This window comes from Daucus carota, chromosome 6, assembly GCF_001625215.2.
Source record: "Daucus carota subsp. sativus chromosome 6, DH1 v3.0, whole genome shotgun sequence".
NCBI classification, from domain to species: domain Eukaryota; kingdom Viridiplantae; phylum Streptophyta; class Magnoliopsida; order Apiales; family Apiaceae; genus Daucus; species Daucus carota.
Genome location: NC_030386.2, coordinates 38876829 through 38890800, shown reverse-complemented (window position 1 = coordinate 38890800; position 13972 = coordinate 38876829). Strand labels below are relative to the sequence as shown.

The window sequence follows — 13972 nt, the reverse complement described above, 5'->3', positions numbered from 1 at the left end:
TACATGTATTCCTACGAAAAGTTTGTTAAAGCCTTTCGGTAAGAACGGGGACACCCCATCCTGATCACTTTTAAAAAAGTCAGAAATCAACAATACTTGGATGAGATTAGCATTCTGTATCATCTCATCATCTCAATGGTTATCTTAGTCTTGGAGTCGGGAGGAGTTAATTCAAATTTTAGCATGTCCTACGTTGCTTCGAGTGTTTTGGTCATGAAATGCGTCTCTCCAAATTAAGCGGGTTATATGCTATTGAGTTTGAATGTTGAAAATACATACAACTTAAAAGAATTTACATCAGGTTCTTTGCAAAAGAAAAATATTACCGCTATTGGGTTTGAATGTTGAATTGGACTTTTACTTCTTGGAGATACATACAAGTTACAAGAATTTACATTAATTTCAACCTTTCTGTATATAATAAAAAAAATCAATGATTAATAATAATAACAATTAAAAAACACACATGCCTAAAATTATAGGCTAAATACATAATACAAATGATGTACTCTGCGTGACTCATGAAGAGCTTTTTCTCCTGCGAGACAACTTGTTCGTCCTGAGCATGGATTTTACTTTTAAATATAAAGAACATTTAATATCTTTTTAAAAATGATGATCATATTTAAAAAAATTTTAAAAATAATAAATTTAAAACAATTTATATAAACTATTAGTTATATTTAAAATTTTAATAATCTAAAGAAACATAAAAATGAAAAATAGAAATTATAATATAAATGTTCATATAAATTATAAATATTAAATATATTTAATTCATATTCTCAAAAGCCGACACCCCTCCTATAAAAAAACTCAATAACCGTGTAAAAAACTTATTTAACTAAAATATTATTTTATTCCGACACAAGATATTGAAACAATAAATGTATAGTTTGTTATTATTCATTTTTATTGATTTAATCAATCGAGAAAAAAGAAAAAATTCATTCAATATAAACGGGTCGGCTTGGTTCAACGGTTTAAGCTTTTATTCGGCCTTAAACAAACAAAAACATCTTTATTTTCTTTTTTAAAAGCATGGCATACAAAGCCAAGTTAATTTACATGTTTTTTGCGCAAATGATATAAGATCACATCTTGAATTTTATTTCAAATTTTGAATAATATGATTTGAGATGTTATTTTAAATTTTCAGTTTTATACTAGTATTTGCATATACTGATTTCATTTAAAATCCAAATACATTTTTTTTAACTAGACATATTATTTGGTAAAATTCATAGTTTCAAATGAAATTCAATAATTTCCTAAAAATGTCAACCGTTGGTTATAAATATCATTTTGTAAAAATTAATAAAACACAACTTCTAACTGTATTCAGATGATACATTTATGTTGATTTAGATGATACAAATTATCTTGATTGGTTATATTAAAAAAGGACATATAATAGTTAGCAAAAAAAAAAAAAAAAAGGGACATATAATCATTATTTTAACTTGTTATCCAATAAAATACATTATTTCAATATGATAATACATTATGTATTATTATCGGTCAAATGCTGATCGAGGCAACAAGCCTACAGGAACAACAGGTTTTTGACAAGGCTCGTGAACAAGATTAAACCATTCGGGCTCAAGCTCTGACCGAAACCATGTCAGAGCCGCCAATAGAAGCACCGGATCTAACTGGCTCAGGCGTGTCAGAGCCGCCAATGCAGGTGATACGCGATGCTGAATGGAAATATCACCCACTTCGGCATCACGGTGGAGTCATAAACGGTCAATCTACCATCAATCTTACTCATTAAAAATGATGGTGCACCCAAGAAAGCCATGCAAGCCGCACTAAAAGACACAAATAACAACTTGAAATGCCAAGGCCAGCTGTTAGAGAAGGTACCCATTGCGCCAGAGTCATAGAAAATCCGGTCTGGTTTCAGCAGGAATTTTCAAGAAAAGTTGCTAAATCTGAATTGAGCAAATCATAAGCAATTTTCAACTGGTGTCTAGACTTTGGTATGTCCATGGAAGATTCTTCATGTTGGGATGATTTGTCAACTTTAGGTAATAGCAGACTGACGAAGTTGATGAGGTGGAATAACTCTACTGGCAAGTTGTTAGTGATCCTTCGCTGTTAGGAGTCACATTAGATGTGTTCGTATTAGGAGTTCCTCCGGTTTCTTTGGCATTAGGAGTTCCTGCAGATACTTTGTTGTTGGTAGTTTCTGTAGATGCTTTAATAATAAGAGTTTCAGTGTCGTTTAACCTGCCATGATCACATCAACAAAAATAGAATCCAATCATAACCAAGAATCGAAGAATCTATACTCATAATCCATATCAGTTACTAATCATTAATCAACCATAGACTGCAAGATATACATGTATATCCAAAGATGGAAACTTTATCACAAATTTGACAACAAAAACATAATTGCAACATATGCATAAGAGTAAAAACAAACACTTAAAATTATCATAATAAAGCTAAATCCACAGTAGTAATCACAAGATCACGCTTTACCACTCAATTCATCGCAAGGATCATCAGCATTTGACAAAACCCCATTAAAGAAAATACACAGTAGCAGCAAGACTGAAAATTTAACATAAATCAAACAAAAAGCTCGTCCCCACAAAACAGAAAAAGTAAATATACATATATGTATAGACCAAGAGAAGGAGAGAAATGAAATACTTGGATTTGGTAGACTTGATTGCATAGCTTGGGGTGGATGAGAGTAGTAAAAGACCAGGAGTGGCTACTGAAACAGTAGTGTCTATATCGTAATACAAAACAATACCAACATTATTGCTGTGGCTTTGTGCATATATTTAGGGGGGGACTGAAAGAGATTTTAAGCCGAATGTTTTTCTTCTGGGGTTTCAAGAGTTATGTATATAAGACTTCAAATGTATTTTAGCAGGAAAAAATAAAGAGAATGGAAGAAGGAGAAGCAGTAGCAGACTGGCACTCGAATGTGTAAATGGAGTGTAGCGTATTGTCTTTGGTTTGTAAACTGTTGGGAGTGACCACTACATTTCTTTAATGTGTCTCTTTCCTATCCCTCTCTACATCTCTATCAAGTATCAACTTTACATGTGTGTGTACAATTGTAACCCCAATTTTTTTTAATATGTCTTAATATTTATTAAATATTTTAAATTCATATCTTCCTTTATATTTATTATGACAATATTCTTTGCGGAGCTGTTATCTGTTATCTGATCAGCTTAAAAAATTTATAGTGTTAGTTCGAAGTAAACCCGTGGTTAATTTTTTTTGTCAATTCCTAGAACAAGGTGGGGTGTTAAGAAAAGAAGATTAAGCAAAACACATCTACCGTACAACTACTTTTAGGTCACTCCCCAGCCGTAACCGAACAGCTAGGTCAGATGGTGCATTCGCAATATTTTTATGAAGAGCAAATGGTCAGTTGGAAATTTTACGCTTCTGATCTTATGATTTATATTGTATAAGTGGAACATCATCAAAACTAATGTTCCTTGCCCAAACATACCATTAGCTTTGTTCATTCCAAATTAAGCAATTTATTTTTAGCTGATATGAACATTGTAGATAAATCATATACATGAGATTTTATGTAACTTTCTCTGACATGTTGATGCAGCATAAGACCAACCTCTATGTGCATCACTATAAACCAAAACATATGTGCATATATGGTGAATTGTTTTCTAGGGATTCATAGAGTAAAACATGAACGAAGACTTTAATAAAAAGAAAATATTTAATACCTTACTAAGATCACACGGAAAATCCAGACAGGCAATGTGAGGGAACATATATGTCATTATTCTAATCAAGTGAATACTTCAAAAGTCACTGGAAATACCATGTTCCAATGCAGCAAATGTTGAGCTAATAAATATCTTCCATCTCCTGCTATATACCATGTTTCCACTTTCAACCATATCATTCAAATATTTAAGTGCTTCCCTTAGACTTCCACATGAACACAAGGCTCTAATTATTACCTCATATAGTGCACAGCTAATAATGATTTTCCTATCCACCATTTCTTGAAATAAGAGGAGTGCCTTTACACCATTACTTTGGTTGCAATATCCATTAATCATGACTTCGTATGTCGATGCATCACGCAATCCGTAGTTACCTTCCTTCAACCTTCTAAACAAGTTCTCTGCCTCCGCCGATCTACCTTCTTTCCAGTAATTACCTAGTATACAATTACAAATATTTGTACGATTAAGAAATTCCCCGAGCACAGAAGTTTCGTCAAAGATTCTCACAGCCTCATCAAGTTTCCTCTTCTGACACAAACCCTTAATGACATAACTCGCAATCTCATCAACTTTAACTAGACCTTTCTTCTTCTCAACTTGAAGAAATCTTATTGCATCTTTATCTCGATCAGCAGCAAAAAGAGCCTTTATAAACGAACCATACACACATATCTCGGGCACAATTCTACTATTCATCATCTTTTTCAACAACACTTCAGCCTCATCAAGCCTCCCTATATCACATAAAGAACGAAAATATGATTCATAAGCCAATATATTCGGAACATTATCCTCACACTTTAACTGAAAGATCACCCTTCTTCCCTCCTTCAAAAAATCCACATTCTTATACCCTCCCACACCATCCTGCTTCGTCAACCTAAGAAACAACTTCTTCGCCTCCCTAAATTTTCCCGTTTTACAAAGACCATACAAAAAATTCCCATACACACATATATCAATATAAAATTCCCTCTTCACCAATTCCCTCAAAACCCAATCAGCTTCATCCACATTCCCATTCCGACAAAAACACCGAAACAAAACATAATAACTAAAACAATCAACTTCAATCCCCAAACCACCCATCACCCTCATAACCTCTTTCCCCAACTCCCCCTCATTCTCCCTACACAAAGCACCAATCAATGCGCCATAGCTTTCCCTCCTCAAAACCCTCCCTCCCATCACAACCCTCTCGAAAATACCCTTAATTTCCTCACGCCCACAAAACTTACACACATAAACAACATAATCACAAACATCAATCTTTAAATCATTCCCACAAAGCTCATTCCACACAACCTCAACATCATGAATTCCACTATTAGCAACCAAACAATCATACACTAAACTAAACAAAATGCAATCTTTAAGCTTACCCTCACTCTTGAGCTTCAAGAACACATCTTTAGCCCTCCCAAGCTTCTTAATTTCACACAAATACTGAATCACAATCAGTGAGGCAGCAGAATCCAAGAAATGGGCTTGGCCCAAAAGTGAGTCTAGTGAAGTGAGAGCATTCTTGTTTCTTGGGTTTTCTGAGAGAGCTTTGATTTGGGGGATGAAAGTGAGGAGATAGTTTAATGGGTCTATTGGGCTCGGATTCAAATGGGCTATGGGGGAGCTCTGCGTGGGCTTTGTTTGTGTGTGGTGAAGGTGATACAGAAGTAAAAAATGGGGTTTTCTGGTAGAGAGAGACAGAGAAGAGATGAGTCTTCTCATGCTTACAGACAATTACAGTGAAGCTCTACTATGGGTCCGGTAGTTCTAATAAAATAGATTCTTATATTTTTTTTAGGAAAAATAGATTTATTATAGTAATTTCTATGATATAGATATTTTTATGTAATATATTTCCATTCAATGTATATAATAAATTATATTATCTATGAATTTATGAATTATTTAATTAATATGTTATATGTTAGCAATTTTAATTCTAGTGTAGATGACAGAATTATCGATAATTTAGTGATTATATTACAATTAAAATATCAAATAAGAGTAATTATGAATTTTATAATAACAATTGTATCATATCTACAATTTCTATTTATCTTATTTATTCACAAATGTAATAACTAAATAATAAATTAAAAAAGTGTAATGGCAGCACTGTAAATAAGTGTAATCCAGGGGTAATTTTCAATTTTGCCTCGCCCAGATAAACACAAACACTCTCGAGTGTGTGTTTTCTTTTCTCACCGTCATTCACCGACTTCAATACTTCATCACTAATAATATAATACACACAGCACACACTATATATAATTGTACTCACGGTCTCGGACTCTAGGGTTAGGGCAAAATCGACAATGTACAATCACAGCCAAGCGATGAATTATCCGAGCCACTACTCCGACAAACTCGGCGCCGGCGCCGGCGTGCCGATCGATCCTATTTCGCATGAATTGGCGTATGATGAGTCGCAGGGGTTTGAAGAAGGCGATACGATTGCGAATTACGAGGTTGTGGAGGGGAGCGATGCTGCGGTGTCGTACGACGCCGTTTCGCAATGTGGAAACACCAGTGATCAGCTTACGCTGTCGTTTGGCGGCCAGGTTTATGTGTTCGACACTGTTACTGCTGACAAGGCTAGGCCTCTCTCTCTCTCTCTCCCCCTCTCCCCTCCCTCTCTCCCTCTCCCTCCCTCTCTCTCTCTCTCTCTCTCTCTCCCTCTGTTTGAGTGTACGTGTCTTTGGATTGATAATTATATTAGAGTGGAAGGGTTTGAAAATTGTTGAGTTTGAGTAAGTTGCGGAATTTACTGTTAGATAAATTTGCTAGGGTTTTTAATTAGGAATTAGAGCATTTGCTTTGATGAGATATAATGGAATGAAATGTGTTGTGAATTGTCTTCAATTGTATTAAGGATTTGAAGATTCAAAAGAATGATATGTGATATTCTATTTAATTGTTTTCGTTAATTGATAAGAGCTCAAAGATTATAAGAACAGATAACTTTCTCGTTTATTGTTTTAAAGATTTAAAGAAATGACGTATGTGGTGATTTTGTTTTCTTTCTCATTAATTGTGGTAAAGATTTAACGAATGACAAAATTATAGTGATTCTGTTAGTGTTTCCGTTAATCTTTGTGAAAGCTTAATGGAATGATATAGAGTGATTTTAATGTTATTAATGAATCCCGGTGAAGGTTAGGTAGCTAGCTACAATTTTAACGAGAACTGCTGTAAAACATGAGGTAATTGTATGTCACATTTTTGTCGTCACGTTTTTCTGTTTTTACTGCTGAAGAAGATGATGGCTGTTAATTAGGAACCAGGAAGTGTTGTTAGAAATTAAATTAGTTGCTGGGGTCGTGGACTAATCTTTTCCTAGGTTTAGTTCGGTAGTATAGATCATATACAATATACTGCCAAGTTGTATTGTGTGATATTTTAATATTGACCTAATATTTGGGTAACTTAAATTGTTTATTAATAGTGGAAGTTGATGGTTTTTACAGGTACAACAGGTGCTTTTAATTCTAGGGGGATGTGAGCTTCCTTCAACTGCTCAACCTGCTGACATAGCTTATAGGAATCCTCCGGTATAATTGGATTAACTAGTGTTTTACTATGATTTTGGAATTCATTCTAAGCACGTGAATTGGTCTTCAGGCACAGTATCAAAAAGATTACCCTCAGAGGTTTAGTGATCCGGAGAGAGCAGCCTCTCTCCGCAGGTTCTATCAGAAAAAACAGAATCGGTGCTTTGAGAAGAAAATTAGATATGATGTTCGTCACGAAGTTGCAGTAAGGTGCGTCCATTTTGGAAAATTTATTAAATTTATATTGCAGCGGGATTCTTGATGTGTTATTAAATCAATTGTTTCTTGATGGTCACATAATTTTTTTAGATGCATACAATAGTAACAGAGAACTGCTACCTTATTTGTATTTTATAACACACTAATATTTTTGAATATAGCTATCAGTCTGAAGATTTATTTCGTGCTTGTATTTCTCATAAGTAATGTAGTCAATAGTTTTCAGAGGATTTGTACCATAATTGCCGAACATATCTTTGTTTCCTTATTAAAAAAATTACACTTGATGTTAAGGCTACGATGCTTATCTTCACTGTTGTGATTGCGACGTATATGCCCAGCTTAGTATCTGCCAATATTTACGTAATTCTCCGGTTGCAATTCTGCTTTCTAGATTAAATGTTATTGCGCTGATACTCCTTGTATACTTATTCTAATATTCCAACATTTCGGGGACAAAAAACTCTTTTTATTGTTTTTTTTATTGATATTTTGACGAAATTGTTGCCATAAGGTCAAGACCTATAGGACTGCGAGTCGTAACAAGAATATGAATTACTTATATAGTATATTTGAATCTTTTAACACAACTGTATGTTGGGTTATAGAATATAAATGCAGAAGAAGGTATAGTTTTTACCCCTTGTTATTAGTATTTAATGAGTAATCGGTGTTTATTAAGATATTTGCCAAATTTTTATTGTGATTTAGGCTTGTAGGAGAGACTTTGTAGCTTTATTATTATATATGACTTGCTAAAAACTTTTCAGTTGCTAAAATTCTTTCTGTTATTATTGCGTGTCCTAGGTCAAAGTCTGTAAGACTATGAGTCGTACCAGGAATAGAGAATACTGATATAGTATGTTTAAATCCTTTAACATAACTGTATATCAGGTAGTTTATGAACACTAAATAAAATTTTGTGCTTCTTCTGGGTCAGTAGTAATTCATTTGTAATCAGTTCCTTTTTGAGATATATGCCACAGTTTTGTGTGTGATATAGGCTTGTAGAAGAGACTTTGTAGCTTTATTTTTGCAGTCATTTTACCTATATATCTCACACACATACGGAGCTTGTCCTGTCATTGTTTTCAAAAGCTGTCAATTGTATTGTAGTTACTAATTTTATGGATTCTAAGGGTTATCTAAAAAGCCTTTAATTTTTTGTTTATTAAATTTCTTAAACCCTGAAAATATCCATTGCCTTTTAATACTCTCATGCCTTTGTCCCCCGGGCATGACCTTTCTGTCATAAGAGCAGGACTGCATCTGATCATGGTTGTGTTTATTAAAAGGGCAAGGCTCAAACGAGAACTAGTTCTCCGGAGAACTTGTATGTTATATATATATATATATGGTCTCACTCTAATACAAACCTCCTTCAAATATATACTACAAACTAAAATTAAAAAAAAAAAAAAAATCCTGAATCACATTGAAACATAGCACATATGTTATGCAAATTGATTGTTGGGAGATGAAGAGAAATACAGTGAAGTTAAGATTTTAAAACAAAGCTCACCGATTGACAGGAAAAATCAAAATAAAAAACGGAAGGGATTATGTGGTATCATGTGTGAGATGGTGTATTTTAATTGTATGTGGTGACTTCTAGGGGGCGTTAGATTAGAATCATTTAAAGGGTCTAGATTAAGTTTGTAGTTTGTACTCTAATTTGGTTTGTCTTTGAGCAATTGCCTATACATATAGGACCATGTCTATTGTTGCTATCTTCACTATTATGAGCTGGCCTCGATTATGCTATAATTTGGTTAATATACAGTTATCCACTCACTTTCAGGATTGTGTTTGTTTTACTATTATGTACTCTGTTTGGTTTATAAGCCGACTTAATTCTGACAGTGTATTAGATGATTAGTTTCATCACTGTATTAACCAGTTTAGAAATGGCTTTAATTTCCTTTTTCCATGATGTGTATACAAAACATTTAATTAGGATGAATCGTAAGAAGGGTCAATTTACCTCCAAAGCATCAGAAGTGTCAACTGGTTCAAATGCTGATGATTCTGGGCAAGATGAAAGCACACCTGAAACTCTGTAAGTTCTTTCTATATAGTGGATCTAGATCACTTGTCATTGCATTATATTTTCCATGTTCTTGTATGAAGCAATATAATATGAAGATTTCTTTTCTCAGATCTTCATGTTTACAAGTTAAGAAAGCAGGTGAACAGAAACTGTGAATTCATTTAAATTTTAGAGAGATTGTGCAGTCACAATTAGTTGCTGTCAGTTACTAGTGAAGCATCCTGAAATAGAGATACAATTTGTTTGGTACTTCGATCAATGATTGTTTGGACACTACAATTTAATTGATGTAGGATCTTGTTAAGATATATACTCTCACATGATTGATGTTGTGATATATTGAGCATGCTTGGCTTACCGTATAAAAAAGTTACTTGTTACATAAAATTTTATTGAACTGTCCGAGTGAAGGAAATGACTTGTGAAGATGAGTTAGTCCATTATTTAGTTCACAAGATCTTTCTTTCCTCCCCTAATCGACACTCAATCTTGAAAGATACTACTCAATTTTGTGTCAGCTACAACTCGAACTATGTTTGGTTATCATAGCTACTATGTTCACTGTTTCTGCTTTCTACAATTAACTATTGGAATATGTCTTCCTTATTTAGGTGCAAGCATTGTGGCACTAGTTCAAGATGCACCCCTATGATGCGGAAAGGGCCTGATGGTCCAAGGACTCTGTGCAATGCATGTGGGCTTTACTGGGCACAAAAGGTAAAACCTTAATTTTCTGAATTCCTGAAATATATATAATTATATATATATATATATATATAATTATATATATATAATTATATATATATATATTGTTAGTGCGTTACTCCTACTTTTGTTATCTGTCATTTTTCCTCCCCCTTTTCTGCATTGTTACTTGTTAACCGTGGTTTTCTGTTTAAATTATATTTAACTCTTGCTTGATTATGGCTTGGAAGATAGTTGAATTACCTTTTAGTTAGGTAGTTAGTGTACCAATGGTAGGAAAGGTGAACTACTTGACCAATATATAGCTAATCATAGTTACTCCAGTGAATGTTACATAATCCAATGGATGGGATAATAATAATATAAAAGCTTGTGTAAAGATTGGTCTTGGAGAGAGAGCTAGTCTGGGAGATTGGTATGCACAAAGAACACACATTTAAGCACTGAGGATTAGTAGAATGCATATTATACAAACTCTCTCTATTGAATCTGACAGGTTTATGTTTGTGGTGGTAATTTCGTGTCATGGGAATTTAGTGATGAACTTCATATATACGCTCCCATCAGTTCTGAAAAAATTTGATACCAAATCTAAGTATTAGGTCATGTTGGAAATGGAGTACATATTATTGTCTAACCGATATGAATTTGTGACTTGCTAGGTCAATAGATATTTCTGCTTATTGCTCAGTTTTAAAAAAACTATACGATTAGGTTCTGTCTGGATATACATTTTGTAGTTTAGCTAGATATTTTGGGGTAAAGGTTGGGTTTACCCTTTTTTCAATCTTATATTACAAAATTGTTAGTTTCTAAAAATTGTTGGACATATCTAACCAGTGAAATACGCATGTTATAAATGGATAACTGGATTACACATACTAAAGAGGAGTATCTTGTACTCATAAACTAAGATGATACCCAATCTTCACTTGCGTATTATGCAATATTCCTTCTGTGCATGCGTATCACTGCCTATACGTAAATATGATATACACAATTTTCCTAAAACTATTCTCATATGCATTCGTCCTATCCATAGATATAGATATAGTATGAAATCAGATATGCTGATTGTTGTTGTTTCTCAATATAAAGCGCATATGTGAGTAATTTCTGTAGTGAAAAGGGTGAGAATGGAGATGGGTCGAAGGTGAATATGCATGTTTAGGAAGGTATTGGAACAGTTAAATTTGGCCTCTTTATTCAACTTTGGTTATTTTGGAACAATCTCAATTCTCACCAAAATGTGGTGCTTGTCATTAATTTGATGTTTGTTGTCCTTTTATTTGGTATAGTGCTGGTGGGCAGAATTTGCAGTTAATTATATGTCTTGGTTTAGAATATAGGGTGTGTTACCCTGTTTTTTTCGTGTGAGAGTTCCATGTAAAAGGACCTGGGTGTAAACATAGGGTTTCAGGACATATGTTGAACTCTTTATACTGTCTTTCAAGAATGAATGCCATTGAACTAAATTTGACATTTGCTTAGTGCCCACGGACCCATTTTGCTTGTAAGGTAGCATAATATTATGCTTAACATTCTGGCAATAATTTTTATTGATGCTTATTTAGATATTTTCAGAGCGAATCAGTTATGTTTTAAAACTATGCAGGGAGCATTGAGGAATATTCCCAAGAAGTCATGTGATCAACCTTTGGCCCAAATAGAACAGGTGTGCATAAACTACCAAAAAAAACTGCTATTTTACAATTATTTTGCTTGAACGTTCTTTCTTAATGGTGGCGCTGTCTAACTAGATAGATGGCTTTGTTTTTTTGTTATTATTTCATTCTGGTAGGGTGAAGTCGAAAAATCTAACTTCGTTCCGCCGGTTTACACTCAGTAACCAGCAACTTTCGGCAGTGATGACTCCTCTAGAATTAATTGCTGGAATTTCCTGAAGCATAGCATGAAGCTGCACCAGCCCAGTTGCCTCTGACATCATTCACTAAAAGTCTTCTATAATTCCGTCGGCTTGTCTTTTAATTTGTACAGATGAGCACATCAGGATCTATGGAATCTTTTCCCATGTAATACTTTTCATGGTTGTTCATATTAGGAAAGAAGAAATTTCAGCTGTGATATCTGCGAGGTAGCTCTGTTTTGCTGAGCTAGATAATGGAAGATACTTCAGGTGCTAGAGTTGTGCTTATTTGAAAACATAAACTGAAACATAAGAACTCACAAGGTCTTCTTAATTTAGTTTTTACTTCAGTGCAGTTCACGGTTTTAGCTTTTAAAACTTATTTTGAACCATTTGCTCGAGTCGGGGTTCGTTTGTTCTATACATTGTTACAATGTCTGGCGAGAAATTTTATCTGATGAGAGTACAAACGACGGGCCAAATTAAATTGAGATGGCCGTGTTTTCGGAGCAACCTGCCCTTTCTCAGTGAAGGGTTAGACGACTGAACGTCTGAATCAAAATCACATGAACAACTCGGCGGTGGTGTCAAAATATAGGGTGACCCAAAAATGTGGTCGGGAATCTCTCGACATGTATCAGGTCAAGTTGATGGATAATACTTCTACCAAACAGGTTACGTCCCAATTTATATAGATGGTGACATTGATCTTAATAACGATTTCGATTTGCAGGGTTCATGAACAGTGAAGGACCCAAAAATCTATTAAGAAGGAGCTTTTTTTTATATAAAAGAATTTATGTCATCAATAATTTTCATATAATGATATACTATTAATATAATTGAAGAAAAAATCTTAAGAAGGTGGGGTTAAAGTTTTAGAAGAAAGTCTGTGGACAAGAAGACGGAAGTAAAGAACATCCTTATATGGGTGTTAACGAAACGAATTCGAAACGAATACTATAATTTTTGTATTTGTATTCGGTTTAAATATACATATTCGGATTTGTATTCGTTTATTATCCGAATAGTTATTTGTATTCGTATTCGTATTCGGTTAAGTTCACGAACTATTCATATTCGTTTAAGGCACTCATTTAAAAAAAATAAAAAAATTAACTAAATTGCTGACACGTGACAGAAGTTATAAACTCCCATACTTCACCAATTCAAGCAAACTATAAAAAGTACTAATAATACAGACTACAGTCATCCAACTCAAATAATATAAAATTCAAATTACTGATTGAACAAACGTGGATAAACCAAAAAGTGTGACATTTTGTTTCTGATTTGTCGGTCTGTGGCTATAACTAGAAGAGCTCCCCTTACCAGTACATAATCTTATTAAATAAAAATATAATATTTTTCTATATAATATAAAATAATATATATATATATATATATATAATTTAATTTCCGAATAATTAAGCGAATAGCGAATACGAATATTTATCTATTCGAATTTGTATTCGTTAACAAACCGAATATTTTTTAAGATTTGAATTCGTATTTGTATTTGTTAACAAACGAATACGAATAATGTTAAACGAATTCGAATACCGAATATTTCATTAAATATTCGTTTCGTTAACAGCCCTACATCCCTATAAAGAATGAGGATTGGCCCAACTTCCATTGTAAAATTTTACCATCATCTTAACATTTGTTCTCAACCGGATTCATTATATCCGGTTTAAATTGGACCTACATGTGCGTGAAGATTTTTAAAATTTAATTTAATATTATTTTGATTTAAAATATATAAATTATTTTTTTAAAATTGCGAATTTCGATTTATCAATTTACTAATTTAACTTTATTAAGTTAATCCATCTTG

At 33.5% G+C, this 13972-nt stretch overlaps 2 protein-coding genes across 4 annotated transcripts; one reads left to right on the top strand and one right to left on the bottom strand.

Moving 5' to 3' along the window:
• Positions 1-1431: 1431 nt before the first annotated feature.
• LOC108224638 (putative pentatricopeptide repeat-containing protein At1g12700, mitochondrial) lies at positions 1432-5491 on the bottom strand. 2 transcript variants are annotated; one of them, XR_001807433.2, is made up of 2 exons: positions 3729-5491; positions 1432-2235 (listed from the first exon to the last, which is right to left on the bottom strand). XR_001807433.2 is itself a non-coding variant. In XM_017399315.2 (2 exons), exons 1-2 carry the CDS (start codon positions 5460-5462, stop codon positions 2231-2233), a joined length of 1641 nt encoding a protein of 546 aa, XP_017254804.1. In that variant the 5' UTR covers positions 5463-5491; the 3' UTR covers positions 1432-2230. The 2 variants fall into 2 exon arrangements, 1 of the variants encoding a protein (XP_017254804.1); XM_017399315.2 differs by having other exon boundaries at positions 3827-5491.
• Positions 5492-5917: 426 nt separating this feature from the next.
• LOC108224342 (GATA transcription factor 25) lies at positions 5918-12487 on the top strand. Of its 2 annotated transcripts, none has more exons than XM_017398917.2 (7): positions 5918-6334; positions 7208-7291; positions 7362-7501; positions 9468-9569; positions 10172-10277; positions 11881-11940; positions 12067-12487. In XM_017398917.2, the coding sequence occupies exons 1-7, from the start codon at positions 6056-6058 to the stop codon at positions 12112-12114; spliced, it is 819 nt and encodes a 272-aa protein (XP_017254406.1). In that variant the 5' UTR covers positions 5918-6055; the 3' UTR covers positions 12115-12487. The 2 variants fall into 2 exon arrangements, with proteins under 2 accessions (XP_017254406.1, XP_017254407.1); XM_017398918.2 differs by having other exon boundaries at positions 5922-6334; positions 12112-12350.
• The last annotated feature ends 1485 nt before the right edge of the window (positions 12488-13972 follow it).